General features: G+C 39.7%; 2 protein-coding genes and 1 long non-coding RNA gene across 3 annotated transcripts in view; 1 reads left to right on the top strand and 2 right to left on the bottom strand.

Annotated features, from left to right (window-relative positions):
• Positions 1-2,237, bottom strand: part of dhrs13b.2 (dehydrogenase/reductase (SDR family) member 13b.2) — a 12,850-nt gene extending 10,613 nt beyond the window's left edge. Inside the window, exons 1-2 of the mRNA XM_034113042.1 lie at positions 2,192-2,237; positions 53-229 (exon numbers count right to left, since the gene is read on the bottom strand). Coding sequence (XP_033968933.1) covers positions 53-229; positions 2,192-2,237 — 223 coding nt within the window. The remainder of the gene's footprint in view (positions 1-52; positions 230-2,191) is intronic.
• LOC117468775 overlaps positions 1-15,145 on the top strand; it is a 27,019-nt gene extending 11,874 nt beyond the window's left edge. Inside the window, exon 2 of the long non-coding RNA XR_004554515.1 lies at positions 14,786-15,145. This is a non-coding gene — a long non-coding RNA (uncharacterized LOC117468775). The remainder of the gene's footprint in view (positions 1-14,785) is intronic.
• The window catches only part of LOC117468772 (tapasin-like), a 17,368-nt gene continuing 12,756 nt past the window's right edge, over positions 14,650-19,261 (bottom strand). Inside the window, exon 8 of the mRNA XM_034113041.1 lies at positions 14,650-15,325. Coding sequence (XP_033968932.1) covers positions 15,311-15,325 — 15 coding nt within the window. The 3' untranslated portion in view covers positions 14,650-15,310. The remainder of the gene's footprint in view (positions 15,326-19,261) is intronic.

Here is a 19,261-nt window from a genome sequence, read left to right as displayed (position 1 = left end):
CATTAGAAAACAATAGATTTTAGTCTGTAACTCAATAGGCTGCAGGTCTTACCAGTAATCAGGAAAGTGATTCCATGTGGATTAACAGCAGCATCTCCTATTTGACCAAACTGCAGCAGGGCCTCTCTGTGGATGAGCTGAGTCTCCGTGTGACCCTCTTCATTCTTAAACACGTGTTCATCAGTGAACGGACAGGGCAGCCATGACACCTGATGGACACACTGCACACCTGAGAGACACAGAGGGAGTCAGTGTAGTTCACAAACATATAGTTCAGTATAATGTAGTGATATACTCAGGCTTGGCGAGTAAGTAATTTCATGTACCAGGATTCACGACACAAAACAAAAAAGGGTTACAATGTTACCTTAAATGTTTTAAATGAAGAAACAATATATTGTTGGAAATATACTGAAACATGAAAAAAACCCTGATGAAAATGCAGGGCCGTCCCTCCCTACAGGCCGATCATGCAGGCTGCATGGGGCCTCGGCTTATGAGCTCGGCTTGTGGGCAGTTCTCAATTGCCATATTAAAACATCAGCTGCAATTCACGACATGAAGAAGGCAGTCTCTGCATAGCATATAGGCTAATGGAGATGCAGTTATTTCCAGCATTCTTTATTTACCATTCATTCAAGTATTGTATGCCTTTTATCTGCTAATGTACAGGAGGAAGAGTGATAAACTGTCTGTCTAGTTGGCTTACATAACAGTTCAAGTTTACAGCCTAAAAAACATGGAGCATTTTTTCCCCTTTTATTCCTTTTTATGTCAATTTGCACATTTCATGGTGATGCTCAGCCTCTCCCCTTAACTCCTAACAGTCATCATTATGTCAACCACAACACAGAGAAATACTGATAGAAATGTGTGTGTAGTTGTTGATACATTGCTGACAGAGGGAACTACATTTGAATACAGATATAAGAAATATCAGTTTTTTAGCATGTAATAAGCATGTTTTGTCATGACTATATTACAACTATATTATAATAAAATAATATAGTATTTATATTATTGAATTGATTATGATTATGATTATTAGTAGAAGTAGTTTATTTGCATTAATTATATTTTAATCTTTTTGAGGCTAGTATTTGGCAGGAAATTCAGACGTATTCACCTGTAAACGCATACTGAACGACATACATGCACATTTACCATTTACCTCACTGTATAAAAATGTAACTGTTCCCAAAAAAAATTGTTTCACTCCTGTCGGTTGGGGGGAGGGTGGGCCTCATCTCACAATGTCGCTTGGGGCCCCAAGTTGGCCAGGGACGGCCCTGTGAAAATGTCTGCTTTCTTTTTTATAGTTAAAGGTGGGGTAGGTATTTTTGGAGAAACCAGCTCGAGTGCGCTAGAATTTGAAAATACACAACAGGAAAAAATCTGCCCCTTCCTTCAGACTTCCTTACAGAGCCCCTCCTCCAACACACACGAACGCGCACAGGACCAATGAGGGCACGAGATAAGTTTGTGCACAGATGGAAGGCTGACAGGCAGGTAGGCCATCCAGTTATTTTAGCCGCCGGCTAAAATGATTGGTCGTGCTTTTTACAGTACTACGGCTTCCACAGATGACATTTTTTTATGGATTTTTTGTCAAAGCACTTAAGATATTCATTGCTATCGGGATGTTAAGAGCATTCCATGGAATATAACAAAAAGTGTATCTCGAGCCGGTTTATCCCACCTTTAAATTGTGCAATGTTTTCACATGCACATAATAATTAAAGTTAGTTAAAATTAGGAAAAGTCATTTAATTGTATTTGAAGTGACGTCAAACCACAGGACATGCTGTCACACCACAGGACGAGATGAGACGTATGAACATTGTATGATTTGTCAAATGTATTAAGTGCTTTTTTAACAAACAAATCAATTGCAATTTTAACATTTAACAAAATATAAATGAAATATTGTTTCTTAGAAAATTTATTTGAACTAAAAGTGAACAAGACATACTGAATAATCAACATATTAGCCATCACTTATACTATACATAGTAGAGTAGAAGAATGTATAGCAGTTTAGTTTACTGTTAGTATTATATATTAGTAATGTGTAATATGGTAAAATACAATTAGTAGGCTACAGTACAGTACTTCGTAGTATAGTAATTTCATTCATTATGGGCTAATTAACAAGCCAAAATATGTAAAAAAGCGAAAGAAAATAACTTACCTGCACAAAGATATAAGAAACTCAATATCTTTAAGATTAAATACATGATTATTTATTCGTAGAAATATCTACTTGCTGCTCGAACGCAACAACGACTTCTCTAGTACAAATATACTTTCACTTTCATTTATAACTTGCTTTGCCTGCGGCCTGCCTCCCACATCACGTGTTAGGCAGATCGAATGTCACTGACGACGAAGGTATGTTTTGACTGTTTGTTTTTATTGGTATATTTGAAACAATTGTTTTTCAATTTTGCCCCAAAAAAAACAACCGGAAATTCAGCTCGTGTTTTCGTTTTTCTGTTCTTACTGTTAAAACCATACATCATGGTTAAAACAAGAATACCACTCAATGTTTCGATTCGTTCCCATATAAGGGCGTGGGTCTCCAGTGCATCCTTGCTTCTGATTGGCTAGTTTGCGCTGTACTCTTCAAAATAAAGGTTCATAATATTTGCCTTTAGATAGGGCGTGTTAACACAAATATATATTGAATATATGGCTACATGCAAAACATACAGAAGACAGTCTGCCTCTGTGTGTGTGTGTGTGTGTGTGTGTGTGTGTGTGTGTGTGTGTGTGTGTGTGTGTGTGTGTGTGTGTGTGTGTCTTTGTGTCTGTCTGTCTGTCTGTCTCACGATCTGTCTATCTGCCTTGCACTGTCAGCCATGATCTTATAAAGTATGAGTATAGTTTGATGTTACTGTTGAATTGACACTGCGGTCGTATTTCCCGTTTGCGTGGTCGAGTCAGCATCGAGCTGGGTTTTTTCTTCAAAACTTTATTAAAACAGATTGGAGGTTGAGGATTGATAAATACTATTTAGAGTACTTTTATTGTGTACTTATTGAGTGATCCTCTGTTAAACTCTCCTCCTGAGTACAATAATGCATGTTTTCTGCTATCTTTGATGAGGGATCAAATATGTTTTGCCATAAGTTCTTAATGAGGTTGATATTGTTGGACTCAGTACTAATTAAAGGTAGGGTATGTAAATTTGAGAAACCGGCTCGAGATCGCTAGAATTTGAAAATACACGACCGGAGAAAATCTGCCACTTCCTTATAGAGCCCCTCCTCCAACACACACAAACGCGCACATGACCAATGAGGGCACGAGATAAGTTTGTGCACAGATAGAAGGCTGACAGGCAGGTAGGCCCAGTGGCGACTGGTCATTAGGGGCAGGTGGGGCACAGCCCCACCTAGTGTCAGCAGAAAGTATTACAAATAATGATTACAAAAATGCAAAAAAATAAATAAAAAAATATATAAAATATATTTTAAGATCATGTTTAATCATCTGATTCGTCTGTACATTGCTGTTTTAGTCTGTGTTCTTCTAATTACTGTGTCTACAGTCACAGTGTGTGCCTATTGAGCTGTTTAGAGCCATGTGGGACAAAACCTGATTATGCCCCTTCCTCTCGCTGTGAAGTCAACGGTGACTGTAAAAACTTCACTGCGCATGCTCAGAGTATTTTGTAATGAAATGTGTGTGGCAAAAAAATAATGACCAGAGGGGCATGGAGCTACCATCCCCACCATACCTCATCTCAAATCATTCAGAGCTGATTGGCTGTAAGTACGTGTGCCGCGAAAAGTGTGCTGTGTGAAGAGGAGACGAGAGAGCTGCAGTGGCGCGTCCTAAAACCAGGAAGTAAGCACAAAAAAGCAATGAGATTTCTCCAGAGGATTTTAGAAAATAGCTCGAAATAAGATCTGTGGGAAACGTACCTGTTAGATAAATGCACGTTTTGATTAGCCGGATAACATCCACATGTCTACCCTACTTATATAATTTTTTTATCATAAATCTATGGATTAGATTTATGATAGACTTTTGAAACTACAAGAACATAAGGAGGACTTTTACAAAAAAGTAATAGAAATGTTTGTCCAGAAGGATAGGCAAATGGACTTCATCTTCAAGTCAAGGTAAGACCGCCATTTTATTGAAAATGGGATCTTACTAAGAGAGAACAATTCAATATTTAAATGATAAAATGACATTTTTTGGGTATCCTTTTGTTGAACTGTCTGTTTAAAATTAATCGAAGCATCAGACAAAAAAAGCTTTTGAAAATAATATTATATTTTGGTTTAGGTCAAAATATAATATTTGTAAACCTGAAGAGTCAGTGCCAGTGCCTCACCAGCCATGAACCTCACTGCACGTCACTGCAGAAGCTTATATATAGACATCTAAGTTTTTTGTGCCCCACCACTTTTGTACATATAAAAACGCCACTGGGTAGGCCATCCAGTTATTTTAGCCGGGCCGGCTAAAATGATTGGTCGTGCTTTTTACAGTACTACGGCTTCCACAGATGACATTTTTTAATGGATTTTTTGTCAAAGCACTTAAGATATTCATTGCTATCGGGATGTTAAGAGCATTCCATGGAATATAACAAAAAGTGTATCTCGAGCCGGTTTTTCAAACTTACATACCCTACCTTTAAACTACACCCACAAGTAATATGAAGTACTTTTACTGTGTACTTTTTGAGTAATCCTCTGTCAAAGTCACCTCCTGAGTACAAAAATGCACGTTTTCTGCTATATTTAATAAGCGTAAGAAAAAATGTTCTTCACAATACTGATATTGTTGGACAGAGTATTTTAAGAGGATATGGTAGACATGATATCAACACTCGTTCCAGTCAGTACTCCAGCAGCAGCATTTTTACCTCTTGGAAAGTCTAGCCTGGATAGCTGGGTTGCAGTCGAATAGTCCAAAAATCAGCTCCTAACGTCTATCCCTATCGTCTATCCCTTGACCTCTGTGTGAAACGTCACGGGGTTAAGGGATAGTGGATAGGAGAATTCAAAAGGATTTAGGAGAAGAGACTGCGGTACTTTAGAGAATCCGACTGCACTTTCACTATCCGACGTGTTTATGATGCGCCAGCGGACGTCATAAATTGCGTCTGCTGCTGTGGGGAAACTATGGAAACTACAGTTTTCTATACAGCGGACTACAATATGGATGTATAATAAGACCGACGGACTACTGTAAACTCATATAGAGACTCTGCACCGTGCTCTGATGCTGTTGTTTTATGCTTTATGAACGTGGACAACAGAGAAACATATTCTTCATGACCAAAGTTGGAATTCAAATAAAAAAGGAAAGTGAAACTTATTAGTCCTTAACATCTATCACTGTGTATATCACCATTCAAACATCTTTTAAAAGTTGAACAAACCCCACACAGCTCAGTAAAGACTGTGAAATGTTGACTTTATTTGATCATTTCAGTAAAAAACTAACGTTCATATTTCTCTTTTTGATTATAATACTGATGAACGTTAAAAACAAAGCACTTTGGCAAGTTACCACATACGTTATAAAATGCTTAATAAGCACTGTAACTTTCATGATATCATTTCTCGGTCATAATCGGTTGTTTCCGTGAACGGCCGACTGTTGTGTGACGGCAAATGCTGCGGCCGCAAGGCATTGTGGGGCAGCATTTTCTCCTCTCCTTTCGTAAAGGGAGGTACAGTGGTTCCTAAGCTAAAGGAGGTTATAAAGGAAGTTTGAAACCTCCTTTCCTATCATTTTAGAGAATTCGAACGGCACTTATCATGGCTGCCACTGACGTACTTCCGGGTCATTTCACTCCGTTAGGAAGGTTCCTAAGCAAAATGGACTATTCGACTGCAACCCTGGCCTATCCTTCAGCAAAGTGACACACTCTGTCACTCTGGTTGGCCTCTTATGATGCTGTTGTCTTTTAATATATGATTATTTCTCAGCCCCTAGTTCGTTCCTCGCAGATTCCTCAGTCTCATCATTCCATCAGTCCCAGTCAACGCATTAGTCTCCAGCAAACTTCCAGTGTCTGACTCCATAGAGATATTAGGCGCTTTCACACCAGAGTACTTTTCCCCGTACTTTTCCCTTTTAGTTCCGATAGTTCCTGGGATTTTGCGTTCACACCAAAAAGAGAACTTAGTTCATGAGAACTTTTACGAGAGCAGGTACGCCCCGTAAAACTCTGAAAAGTTTTGTGGAGCCGCCATTGTATTTGCTGGCATTAGCATTATTAGCATTAGCATTAGCCCAGTGCACCAACAGAGAGAGACTAACTTATGGCAACACAAAAAAAAACATGGGAGCGGTGGAGTGATGAGGAGGTGTCGGCGTTCAACTCCAGGGACTTCCGGCCGGGGACTTCGGGTGGCAGTGTAGATCGTGTTTGTTGTTCCCGAGTCCAGGAGGAAGTTAAAAAGAGACAATTGGAGTCTCGGAAAAGTTAAAATGAGTAATTTAATTAAAGGGGACCTATCATGCAAAATGCACTTTTGTACGTCTTTTATACATGAATATGTGTCCCCGGTGTTCCAGGGAACTCACCAAGTGTCAGAAAAAACAACCCTCTCTCTTTTCCTCCATACCCAAATCTCTAAAAACGGGGCTGCAACGGATCTGATACAGACTGATCCAGATTTGAACATTTCTCTGACGTCAGGACGGAGGAGCTGACCTATCAGGGGAATGAGAGGTTGCCGTGGCATGGTAACAGCATGGTAACACGACGCTCGTAACTCGGCCCCCTCCTTTGCAGGGGGGCGTGGTCAGCTGCAGCGCATGCAAAGACAGGGTGGAGGAGAGCAAAATAGAGCGAAATGAGGCATGGCTAAAATGCATGATCTGTTTGGTATTTTGAAAAAGAAAATGTATAAATATACCTTATATAGGTATGGCCCTACAATATATTATTCAAATATAGCATGATAGGTCCACTTTAAGTAACGTGGTTTTGAAACAAGTGTATATCCGATTCCTGGCTCCTCTTCTCATTGGCTGCTTCGACGATGGGCGGGTCTTCCTCCCCTTCGTTTCTCTGGATTCATTTCGCATAAAATAAGAAGATTTAGACGTTGTGTGTTTAATGTGTAACACCACAAGCCTTTCCTCCTCATATTCTCATTCATGACTTTTTATTCTATACATTCTGACGGCTGTAAACATAGATTACGTGTAGCCGGAAGTGACGTCATGTCACACCGGAAGTGACGTCATGCAAACGACAGGGTTGTCCTTCAAATAAGCTTTTCAAAATAAAACGGTGCATCCATTCAATATTCAAGTATCATATTGATTTTAATTTCTTACAATCCCTCCTTACATACCTTTCAAGGTATGTAAAATAATACTGAAATCAATGTGTTCTTCATCTGAACATTGCATAGTACATAATTCATATAAAAAATATACAATCAAAAATGGAAAAATTCATAACCTTCGTCAAAAAAATACATTGGTTCATCATCAAACATAAACGTTTTTTCATTGAGCATAACTTCTAGTTTAAACCTTCAATGTCACTCTTAAAAATAGGAGCAATTAGCTTGGTATTAGAACATTTCTTACTCCCTCCTTTCACAGAAATCGTTCTTATACTACATTCAGTGTTAAGGCACTTTGTTTTCACAAAGTATAAAAAGAAACAAACTATTTTAGAAATAGCAAAAAGTAATAAAAGAATACACTATATTAGAATAGTGAAAGATAAAATGAAATGAATTTACACTATATTAGATTTCATCATTTGAAGAATCTCATCATTTGGACATTCTTTGAACAATCTCATCATTGAATTCAAGATCTGCATATGGGGGTGGGTCGTCTTGTTCTGTTAGCATTTGAAACTGTTCCCTCATGAGAAATTGACCCTGAATGTGTTCCCGGCTGAGGCCGTGGTGATCAGTCGGTTCGCTAGGGTGCGGATACATGTAATGCAACAACAACAACACAGTGCCAGTATTCTGACATAGCCATCATCCCACTCAATACCAGATTCTTATATTTACCAAACAGACCATCAAAGAAATCCCCAAGGGGGTTGTTCTCTATCCCACTGTTGTCTGCTAACTCCATGCTCAGAGTAGTGAGTCCCTTTAGCACCCTGGTTACTGATCCATTTGTCATTGTTAGGAATGAAAGTACAGCACAATGTTCCAAAAAATGTGCATACACCCCCTTTTTCAGCCAGAATCATGTCCAGAGCCATCCTGTTCTGCAAAGCCATCAGGCTGTTTTTTTCCAGTTGTTCGTGCAGACCCCTAATTGCGTCTCTGGTGTGGTTTATGAATCTCTGCTGATTGTAGTAGATATAGTTAATCCAGTCGACATTCTTATTTACAGTGGGCCAGAGAAATATGGATTCCAACCCAGCCAAGATCTGGTTTCTAGCTTTAAACTCATCTGGAACTCCCCTGGGCACCCCTATGCTGTCCATGTACACTGTGGAGCCAAAACTCCCTCCCGGGACTGACCTCTTGGGCCTGCGGGATCTGGGGTGGTCTGCCATTTTAATTAGTTGATCGGCTGTCATTGGTACTGCATAAAAAGGCATCACTAGCTGTACTAGAGCACAGGTCCCAGTCCAATCCTGTGGCAAGAGTGGGTACAAGGTTTTAGTACCACAATACCACCAAACATCTGCTCTGGGATACTGCATATTGGGCATAGTTATTCCTGGGAGAAAATCCTGGTCGGTTACAGCAGTTGTAGAATTGCACCACCCAAGAGTTCCTACTTCAGTACCTTTTGAATGGTTTTTCATAATGTAGTCATAGAGTCCCTGATAAGGCGTAAAGGTCGATTATTTTTACCAAAATTGATCCTAATGGATCTTTACCAGGAACTTCTATTCCTATTATTAAGTGAAATGCAGTTACTTTTCCCTTTTTCTCAAAAAGTGTGAGTGCGTTTTGAAAGCAATTATTATTGGGTTATGTCTGCTACTATCTCCATTATGGTGACCTTTGGAAAAGGATAGCTGAGACCTAAACGCTAAACTAGGGGGATTATTATTTCCTTCAGTCCTAGCACTCCAGTATACCTTCTCTGAATTAGGGCACCATGAATTATCATCTGGCCGTCCCCAAGCATGAATACACCCACAAACGTCATGGCCTGTTGCGTCTTGCATCTCTCCACAAACAACTACATCACACACATCAAGACTGACCATAACCGCTTCACCTCTGGGAATGAGTATTTCTAACCCCTCCTCCTGTTGCTCAGCTGATCTTTTGGCTCTGGGGATAAGCGAAAGTCTCTGAAACACAGCTGGAGTTTTATTAGTGATGTGGGCCTTTTCTATGAGTGCACGAATGGATTCATGTTGTTCATGGTGTTGAACTCCCCACCCAACCAGAAAGGCGCCCATTGTCATGAACACAATTAACAATGCTATTATGACTCTTATCCCTAGGGGACCCCATAATTGCTTCGGCTTTGTTAATGGCATTTCATCTATTTTATCCATGGTTGTGTCAGTTACAGAATTTAAAATGATGAGTACAAAAATAACGTATACAAAAACGATACAAACAAAACGTTGGACTCTTTTTACAGTGAAACACAAAAAATAGGTTTTAACTTTAGTGAACAAACTATAAAATCTAAAGACAATTCGTCTTTTGAGCTGTTTCTATCTCAATGTCTCTTGTTCTTATTTTTATTTATTGTTTTGTTCCAGCTCTGCCAAATCAGTCCTAACTTCCGAGAGATTTGTGGAAGGTGCCAGTGAAGGGTGCCAATGTGTGAGGTGGTGCCAATTTGCTCCTTTTTTACCTTTGACGCGTTTGAAGTTCGTTCAACAACCTCCCACGGTCCCGACCACCGGGGATCAGCCCACTTTCTTTTGTGAACTTTCACCCTCACCCAATCATCTGGCCGAACAGGAGTCTCTTCTGGTGTTTCCTCTGGTATCTCTGCAGTTTTCTGAGCCTGTGTAGACAAAACTTGGATAATATTACTCAGAGCTCTGACATATTCATCCACTTCTATTTGTCTAATATCTAAAACTGGACCACTCCCTCCTTATCTAGGAGGCCCAGGCTTTGGTCTACCAGAGGCCCAGGCATTGGTCTACCAGTTACTTTTGTTGTTCTGAGACCTATTGTCTACAGAATTTTATTATTTATTAATATTTATTAACTACAACGTCATATAATTCAATTCTCTGATAATCATTACATTCCCTCCTTTGAGCATAAAATGCTCAATTAACATTACAATGATTGTCCTATCATGAATAAACAAGGAAAACTCATAACCTTGCATTTAGTAAATATAAATTCTCCGTGTGCCCACAAGGCTACACATAGTAGTTTTGCAGCTCATGCCTTAAAACAGAAGCTATAAAAAGATTTGTTATGTAAAATAAGCGATTCTAACTTTTTTACATCAACCTAGATTAGTTTGAATATGTTTCCCACTTTGACTGAATCTATGTGGAAAGTGGGTACAAATGAATTCTGTGGTATGATTTCATAATTGTTTTACTATAAAGAGAACTATAGTTCAAAAACGCATGAAGTTCCCCTTAAACACAGCCCCTGTCTCCTGAAGGGATCTATTATGTGCTGGATGGTCAATGTTGTGTCAGTTTCTGTCGCTGTGTCACTGTTCTCCCGCTAACATTCACTCTCTAGTTCTGCTGGGTTCTTGTTGATTTCTTCACTGGTTTGAGACAAGTGGCCCTATCGGTAACACCTCCCTTTGTAGCCAGACTTCACCACAGCAGATTTGAGTTTCTGTCTTTTAGGTCTCAACAGCACCACGGTCAGGTATATCTTCGCCCCTTGAACTGCAGTCAGTGTAAACAGGAGGACTTGTTAAGGACCCTCCCTCTTGGGCGAGTGCCAGGTTTTCCTCTTCATTATTTGGATGAAAACCCATCGTCTTGACCTCACTAGCTGTGTGGACACAATAGTTTTCCGTTTGTTTTCCTCAATCAACTGGTTGGATTTACTGGTTAGGATTCTCACCTCATACTCCAATTCTTTGGCACTTCTAGCTGTGGGGACTCCCTCCAAATCCAATAGTCCTCCCAGAACACCAAAACTTGGGGCTTGAATTGAAGGTTGGGAAAAAGGGTTGTTCTCTGATATGTAGGGAGGTGGCGCTTCGGTCAGGCTTGGATACAGCTTCGGGGTTTGGATAACTGGAGCCTCGTCTGTTTTTTCTGCTGTGTCTTCCTTTACTGGCAGATCTGCTGCTTGAACCACATATATGCTGTCTGTCAATCCTTGGCTGGCATATTTCAGATGGAGTACTAGACTTGTAACTCTTGTTTTTCTTTTTTCTTTCTTCAGATTTGCCCCAGTTTGCGACTCTTACAACCTCAGATCCAGTGCCTGGATACGGTTCCAGGTACCTGCTGTGCGGACTGAGGCTGGAAAAAGGAGTCTTTTTTATTATGGTCCTTGGTCTTGGAATGACCTTCAATCAAGCCTAAAACTGATGGCACTTGTCTCTATATCATGTTTTAAATTGAAGTTGTCTGAAGTCCTCACCACCAGCTGCTCTTGCAGTAACAAGTAGTGTACCTTTCTTACTGTCCTAATGTGCACAATGCAGTGACTGCTTTTTCGTCTTTGGTTTTCTTAGTTATGTTCTCTGTATTTTATATGTTTGTGTTATGTGTTATGTGTAACGTTGCTGCCTTCTTGGCCAGGTCAGCATTGAAAATGAGATTTTATCTCAATGTTTTTTATCTGGTTAAATAAAGGTTAAATTAAAAAATTAAAAAAATGTTCAGCTATGTTCATAGCGTTTTGTTCAGATCCATACCAAGAGGGTCGTCCGGCTTTCATCCATGCATTTTCCTGTTGTAGGTATTCTCATATTCAATTACAGCTTTTCTATGGGTTCTAGTTCCAGATCCTTTTGGTGTGAACGCAAAATCCCAGGAACTATCGGAACTATTCCTGGGAAAAGTACGCCTATTGTCCTGATGCTGTACAAGGGTGGTGCCCCATGATCACAAAATGATCCCTGGGGAGTCTGAGTGCCAATGACCTCATATTACATGTCACTTGTTGGATGCTTTTACCCAAAGCGACTTACATACACTCAATACTGTGGGGCAAAGTGTCTTGCCCAGGGACACAAGGACATACTGGCCGTTTCTCAATGTCGAGTAAAGCTGTTGCAGAGCCACTATTTCAAGTATACTACGTCATCGAGTGGCGCCGAATGCTGGGCATTTAAACAGTCCTTCGGCGCCACTCGATTACGTAGTATACTTGTAATAGTGGGTCTGCAGCAGCTTTACTCGACATTGAGAAACGGCCGCTGACTGCAGTGGGGATTGAACCAGTGCTCCCCTGATCCGAAGATCGGCACACTAACGAATTGAGCCACAGCCTCCCTAGCCATATTATGTCTGTCATTAATGTTACATCACCCCTTATAACAATTGTATTGCCTTTATTCTCTTTTTATCTTCCGTTGACTGAATTTTAAAAGTCCAGTCTTCAAGCAATACCATTTTAAGTCCTTTTCCTGCACCTTTTTAAGGCTATGTTTGCAATATTTATTAAAATGTCACTAGTTATTTAAATAAATCAATATCTGAGGTTAGCAAACATATACTGCCTTTGCCATTGTCACCCATGAAGAATTGATCCCCCTGCAAATATCTTCATCTGATGTATTAATCAAATTGCCACGTGTTTTCAAATTGAAAACTAGGGACTATCAGCCCAGAACATTATACAAAAATATTTTTTTTTAAAGGGATCCGTAAGGCGAAATCAATGATATATATGTATCTTTATATAATATCAATATTATAATTAATTTCAACCAAAGTCATTTTCAGGTGTGGTGTTTGACATGTGTAATATATTTTGCATTTTGTACTCATTTGTAGCCAATTTGGACAACTATGTTTCGCAAGAAAAATATCCTTTGATTGCATTATGGTGTGAATATATATACCCTACTAACTCACTGTTATTTTAGGTAAAATTTATATTTTAAATTTAATGTAAAAGCCAACTCAATAGTGTATTAAAAATAGACAAAAAACAGCTATATAATGTATTCTTAACCCTCCTATATCTTCACATTTGCTTTACACCCTCTATTGGGGGTCATTTTGACCCCAGGAGTTTAAACCTCAAGAAAATGATCATATTAAAAATTGTTACCAAAATATATGTTTCAGGTGCTTTATGTTTCTTTATCTAAATATTCATTTAAAGTGGACCTATCATGCTATATTTTAATAATATATTGTAGGGCCATACCTATATAAGGTATATTTATACGTTTCTGTTTTCAAAATACCAAACAGATCATGCATTTTAGCCATGCCTCATTTCGCTCTATTTGCTGTTTGCTGTCTACGGGGCTGATTCTGTGAGCTGCAGCTGACCACGCCCCCCTGCAGGAGAGGGGAGCCGTGCTCTGATGAAGTCAGAAGAGGGGGAGAAAAAGAGATCTCCGTGTTTTATTATATAGAGTCGTTATTAATTTGTTTTAAAGCTCAATAAATAACAAAGAAGACCTTTGACCGGCACTTTTCTAATTTTGTCCGGAAGATTTAAACTTTAACGGACATCTTGACCGGCGAAAGAAACTGAAACTCTGCCGCACGGTCCCCTCGTTCCTTGGAAGAGGCGGAGAGGTGGGTGTTTGTCATCTGCTGGTGGACTAACCAGAGAGAATTACAGTGCTTGCCTCGACGGGGAGGGATTGCATTGAATTAAAGCAGTGGGAGCAAACGCTTGCCTCGGGGAGGGAGAAAAAAAGCCACAGCGGAGAATAAACAGAAGGGTAACCATGGTAACCATGCGCGGGAAGTCTTCTTCGCTGCTTTTGTGGCAGACTACAGCGCCACTTACAGGCCTGGCATATGTACTACAGCGTCTCCAGCGCTTTCGAGAGGCAATGGCCTCTGATAGGTGCAGAGTTGGCCCAATAGCCGTATAGCGCCACTGTCCTGACGTCAGTAAAGTGTTCAAATCTGGATCATTTTTCATCAGATCCGTTGCAGCCCCTTTTTTAGAGATTTGGGTATGGAGGAAAATAGAGAGGGTTGTGTTTTCTGACACTTGGTGAGTTCCCTGGAACACCGGGGACACATATTCATGTATAAAAGACGTACAAAAGTACATTTTGCATGATAGGTCCCCTTTAAATAAAACACTACTCCAACCTCCCCCTCCACTTACAGCATTAGCAAAAGTATTTTAATCCCTCGTCTTAATTGGCAGAAGTGGCTAATTCTAGGGGACACAGTATAACTCAAAAAAGTACACAGTAAAAGTACTCTTAAGTAGCATTGTATTTTTGGTAGTTAACTAGTATTGAGTCCAACATTATCAGTCTCATGAAGAACGTATGGCCAAAAACAATGTTATCGCTCATCAAAGATAGCAGAAGTGTGTTATTTTTGCACCGTCTAAAAGCAAAGATTATGAACCTATACCTAAGTACAGCGCAAACATGGGGCAAACTAGCCAATCAGAAGCAAGGGTGCCCTGGAGACGCACCCACCTATGGAAACGAAACATTGAGTGGTATACTTGTTTTAACAGTAAGAACTAAATTGGGGAAAAATTGAAAAACAAAAAAACTACCCGTTTCTGTTTTTGTTTTGTTTCAATTATACCAAAAAAACAGACCGTTGCAACGTACCTTCGTCGCCAGAGTACCGTGTTTATTAAATGTCTTCAATATGAAATATTGTATTTACACTGTGCATATCTTTGATATTCATCTTGTTCATACAGTGGATACATGTTACTTGATAGGGCTCCTTGTTGTTTCTGAGGTAAGAGATTTTCTTTCTTTTTTGTCTTTGAGCACACATATACACAATATAGATAAAACACTGTAGTCCTATGTGCCCAAATATAGTTAGATTCAGTGTTTCTCAATAAGTGTGTCGCTGAAGTCTAACAAATGTGTTGAATATATTTACCTTCTCAGAGTTTCATTATTTATTATTTCATTCTTCAAATCATGTTTTATTTACATCCATGTTTGCTGTCCTTCAGTATTGGAGTATTTGCTTGCTGTGCTGCCTGTGTACAGAACTTTGCATGTGCATCAAAAAGCGTTGCTCTATTTAACTACTACTACTATGCATGAACCTGTAAACTGTTGCATTTTCAAGTTTGATAATTCAATTTAATTGTTTTATTAGCATTAGCAAAATCAATGCGACATCAATACAAACATTCATCTTAATATAAACACACACACACACCAATAAAATTAGTCTGAAACAAACTGAGGAGGTAGGGGGACAGTTCGCCTTTACCGCTCCATCTTCTCACTCTTCCAAGGCTGCTGCTCAGTATAGTCGGTTCTACACACACAAAGAAAAAGAGTCAGATTGTATAAAAGTCTATAGGAAAATAATCTTACTTCTCACATGATTTATTACTTCAGGAAATATTTAAAGGTCCCATGACATGGCCATTTCTACTGATCATAATTCCATTGTTGAGGTCTACTAGAATAGATTTACATTGTTCAATGTTCCAAAATCACATTGGTTTCTCATACAGCATCTCTGTATAGTATGTGTATTCACTCTCTGTCCTAAACGGCTTGTTGGAGCTCCTGCCCCCCCCCCCCCAAACTCAGCCTGAACTCAGCCTGAGCACACACACAAACTCACTGTCTCAGGCCCCGGCTCCACGGGAACGCATACGGCAAAACGCATCGGAGTAACGCAAACGCAACCGCAAAAGACCTTCCGCCCACACGCAATATACACCGGATTGTGTCAAGCTCCACGAGACGGCTCCGTTTACATCCAACCGCTGGAAAAGCTGCAGTACATATGCCGAACCTGTACGTGGCGCTGTAACTTCCTCCACAAAAAGCAGCAACTTCCTCCACAAAAGCAGCGAAGAAGAATGGTTGTCATGGCTGCACTTCTGTTTATTCTCCGCGGTGGGGGCCGAGGGAACCGCGCAGAGTTTTTCGCCGGTCAACGTGTGTTAAAGTTTAAATCTTCCTCATGCAGCAGCTGATCCAGTAAGTAAACCCGACAGTAAAAATGAACATATTTATAACTAGTTTAGGTAGTTTGAGAGGTAATTAAAATAGCTAAGGGTGGTGATCTGACTTGAAGTGTGTGTTTTGCTCCCGCTGCATCACAGCGGGAGGAGCTGCGTGTCTCCGTCCTGTCAGATTAGACTTCACTCGCGTTTATGTCCATATTGAGATAAAGATAAATAATCTGAATTCAGTGTGCAGTGTACTTTTGCGGGGGTGAACAGCAGAGGTGGGGAGAGGCGGGGCTATTGAGTCGTCATTATCACAAACGGATGACCGTATAGGCGACCACACGGCCCCGTTGGACCCCCCAGAGCGCTCCGTTCCCAGATCTATCCACCTTTGCACCCGTTGTCGTTTGCAGGGTCTGTTTCTACGTTTCCGTTACGGCGTCGTCGATCTTAAAGGGCTATACGCATGAGAAATATGCGGATTCAACCCGTTTTCGTTCCCGTGGAGCCTAGGCCTCAGGCTGAGTTCAGGCTGAGAAATCCGCGGAGCAGCGGCTGAGAAAAGATAAGGCTGAGTGAGTGTGTGTGTGTGAGGTCACCATACTCAGGAAGAAAAAAATGGAAAACTAAAAATCTCCAATGAGGCGTTCTGGGGCAGCATAGACAGGTCTTTTCTGTGTTAGAGTTTTACTCGCTACAGGGTGTACTTTGAGGGTTTGTGACTTTGCAGACCGTTTACGGGTAATAACCGGAAAAGCATGACATGGGACCTTTAACTGTTGTGATTATGGTCTCAATTATAATTTAAAGTCTTCAATACAGAATGATGTTGGCTTCGTAAATGATGCTCCCATTTAGAAAAAGATAGTGTATGCTTTAAAGGTCACCTATTATACAAAATCCACCTTTACATGTCTTTTATACATAAATATGCGTCCCCAGTGTCTTAACCTGTTAAGCCCTGAGCCTGTTTTTCAGGTCTCAGGCTCGAAAATGACATTCCCAGAACAAATGACCATATCTTCCCTTCTAAAAGGGTTAAATTAATAATCTTTTTTCTCAAAGTAATGATAAACCTGTGAGTTGGATGTAGAAAAGTCAGAATCAATATAGATGTTTTTTATTTTAAAGAAAATTCAGATTTTACATAGTAAAAAACTGTAAATTATAGTGTCCGTCCAAAAATTATATTTTACTTATAGTGAAAACTACCCTTGGATGATGGTAAGGTAGACTAAAAGCTTTAGGAATCCAAAGTACAACATATAATAAGTACCCTGTATCAAGATTGATGCAAAACAAGTGACATTTGACCTTTTTAGAGAGGTTTAGCCAAAAGAAACCACTTCTGGGGTCATTTGGGTGGATTTTCCATATCTCTGGCCCCCCTTGCTCGATTTTGATGGTTGACACCTCTTTCTGACCGTTAGAGCCAATACAATCAAAGGGGGAGTCCCCCACACACACTCATTGTGAAAAGAAAAGGTGGGGGCTTCGCGCATGCAGTTTTGCATCAGAGCGAACCTATCTTTAGCTCTGACATCTGGAAACGGAAAAGCAGTTTTATTGCTCATGGATTATCAGAAATCATTTCAAAGGGACACAGACACATTGGATTAACCTATGGATTAACTTCAGCAGCGTTTTTATCGTTTTAATGCCATTGAAGACCACTTTGGAGAGACTACAGAGCCAAGGTAAAAATGTTAGCATTTTTAGCTACCTAGCGTCACCTGTTTTGATGTCCGTTTTTGCTTATAACGTCGCAAATACGTATAATTCAGTGATAATGAGGGTACCCATAGATTCTGTGTCACCTCTCGATGTGAAACGATGTCATAGATGTAGAGAAAAGATAAATAATAAGGTTTTGTGAGTGATTTTCAGTGCAGTAATCTGTTAGCATTTTTCGCTCGTTGCTAATTCAGAGGCTCAGTGTTAGCATTGTGGGTCTTCTTTTGAAAAAAAAAAAAAAATGATCAGTTAGATGAGTTTCTTCCCGTTACATGGATATAAAACATTCATAGTTTATTAAATGAACATGCCCTCAGACACTGTTTCCTGCAAGATGTTGCGGCAGTGCCCCGGTACCGGGGTCTCTCGGGCTTAACAGGTTAAGAGATTCAGAAAGTTTCAGAAAAAAACAATGTCTCTCTTTCACTACTGATCCATTTATATAAAAACCTGTCTGATAATTAGCTGATCAGATTTGGCAATGGTGTGACATCACAACACACGCCCACCTTATAACCTAAATCTACTCCTAGAGCACTATTGTGGTTTTTTTAACCAATCGATTCACAGAGGGGTGTGGCCAGCAGCAGCGCATTACCATTTAAAGCTACAGACACAGAATCAGCAGTTTTGAAACGTGTCTGAAACAGAGGGGTTTATGGCAACTGTTAGAGCCATTTTCATTGAGTTATTATTGTCTGATAGTTAGGCTTGATAATAATATAAATTAGATTAAACTCACCATCTAAAGGTATTTTCGTGAGTCATACTATGGTTTAAAATGTATTAATTTAAGGCTCACTTATTATTTGTTATATGTGCGTCAGTATCACGTGCATGGCTATATGCCTATATATGGTAGGTTGATAGGACACAGCTGATGTTGATGAGACGGGGAAACGGAAAAGTCTTTTGACCGTGTTCTTTTTGTTTTTTTAGAGACTGTTAACTTTGATTTAGTATGAAGCGAAGAAATGTGTCCTGCTGTTTATATGCCGTCTGGACTAACGAATAAAGCTCATCTGATTCAACCACGTTCTCAGCTCATTTGTTTGGAAACAAAGAGAGGCACGTCAAAACCCACAACCCCGATAGAGGTGGCTATTAAATTGTAGACAAGGATTAAAACGCCACCACATTAGTCAAAAGACTTCGTAAGCTGTGGATAAAAACTTTGAAGGACAAGCACAGGATTCGTGTGGATTTCAGCTCTGCTTTGAAAACAGCGATCGGACGTTCTAAAGTGCCGTGAGGAGGAGGCCGTGAGTAAACCATGCCGGCCCGGAATCTATGAATGAAACGCTGTGTACATTTATATTTACATTTAAATAAATAATATCAAAATAATAAATACCAATAAAAAAGATCAACAAATATTTTGGTGCGCACTTCAACAAGCTACTAAACATATATAAATATGATAAATAAATTAGACTATAAAATAAATGAGATCAAATATGTTGCAGTGCACTGTCACAACCTAGCAAAGCAAAATAATCGTTTTTTTCGATTATGTTGTTTTTGTAATTGTGGCAGGCCAAAATCGTAATTGC

Source organism: Trematomus bernacchii, unplaced genomic scaffold (assembly GCF_902827165.1).
Source record: "Trematomus bernacchii unplaced genomic scaffold, fTreBer1.1, whole genome shotgun sequence".
Taxonomy (NCBI): Eukaryota; Metazoa; Chordata; class Actinopteri; order Perciformes; family Nototheniidae; genus Trematomus; species Trematomus bernacchii.
The sequence above is the reverse complement of the archived record's forward strand: the minus strand, read 5'-3'. Positions and strand labels throughout refer to the sequence as shown.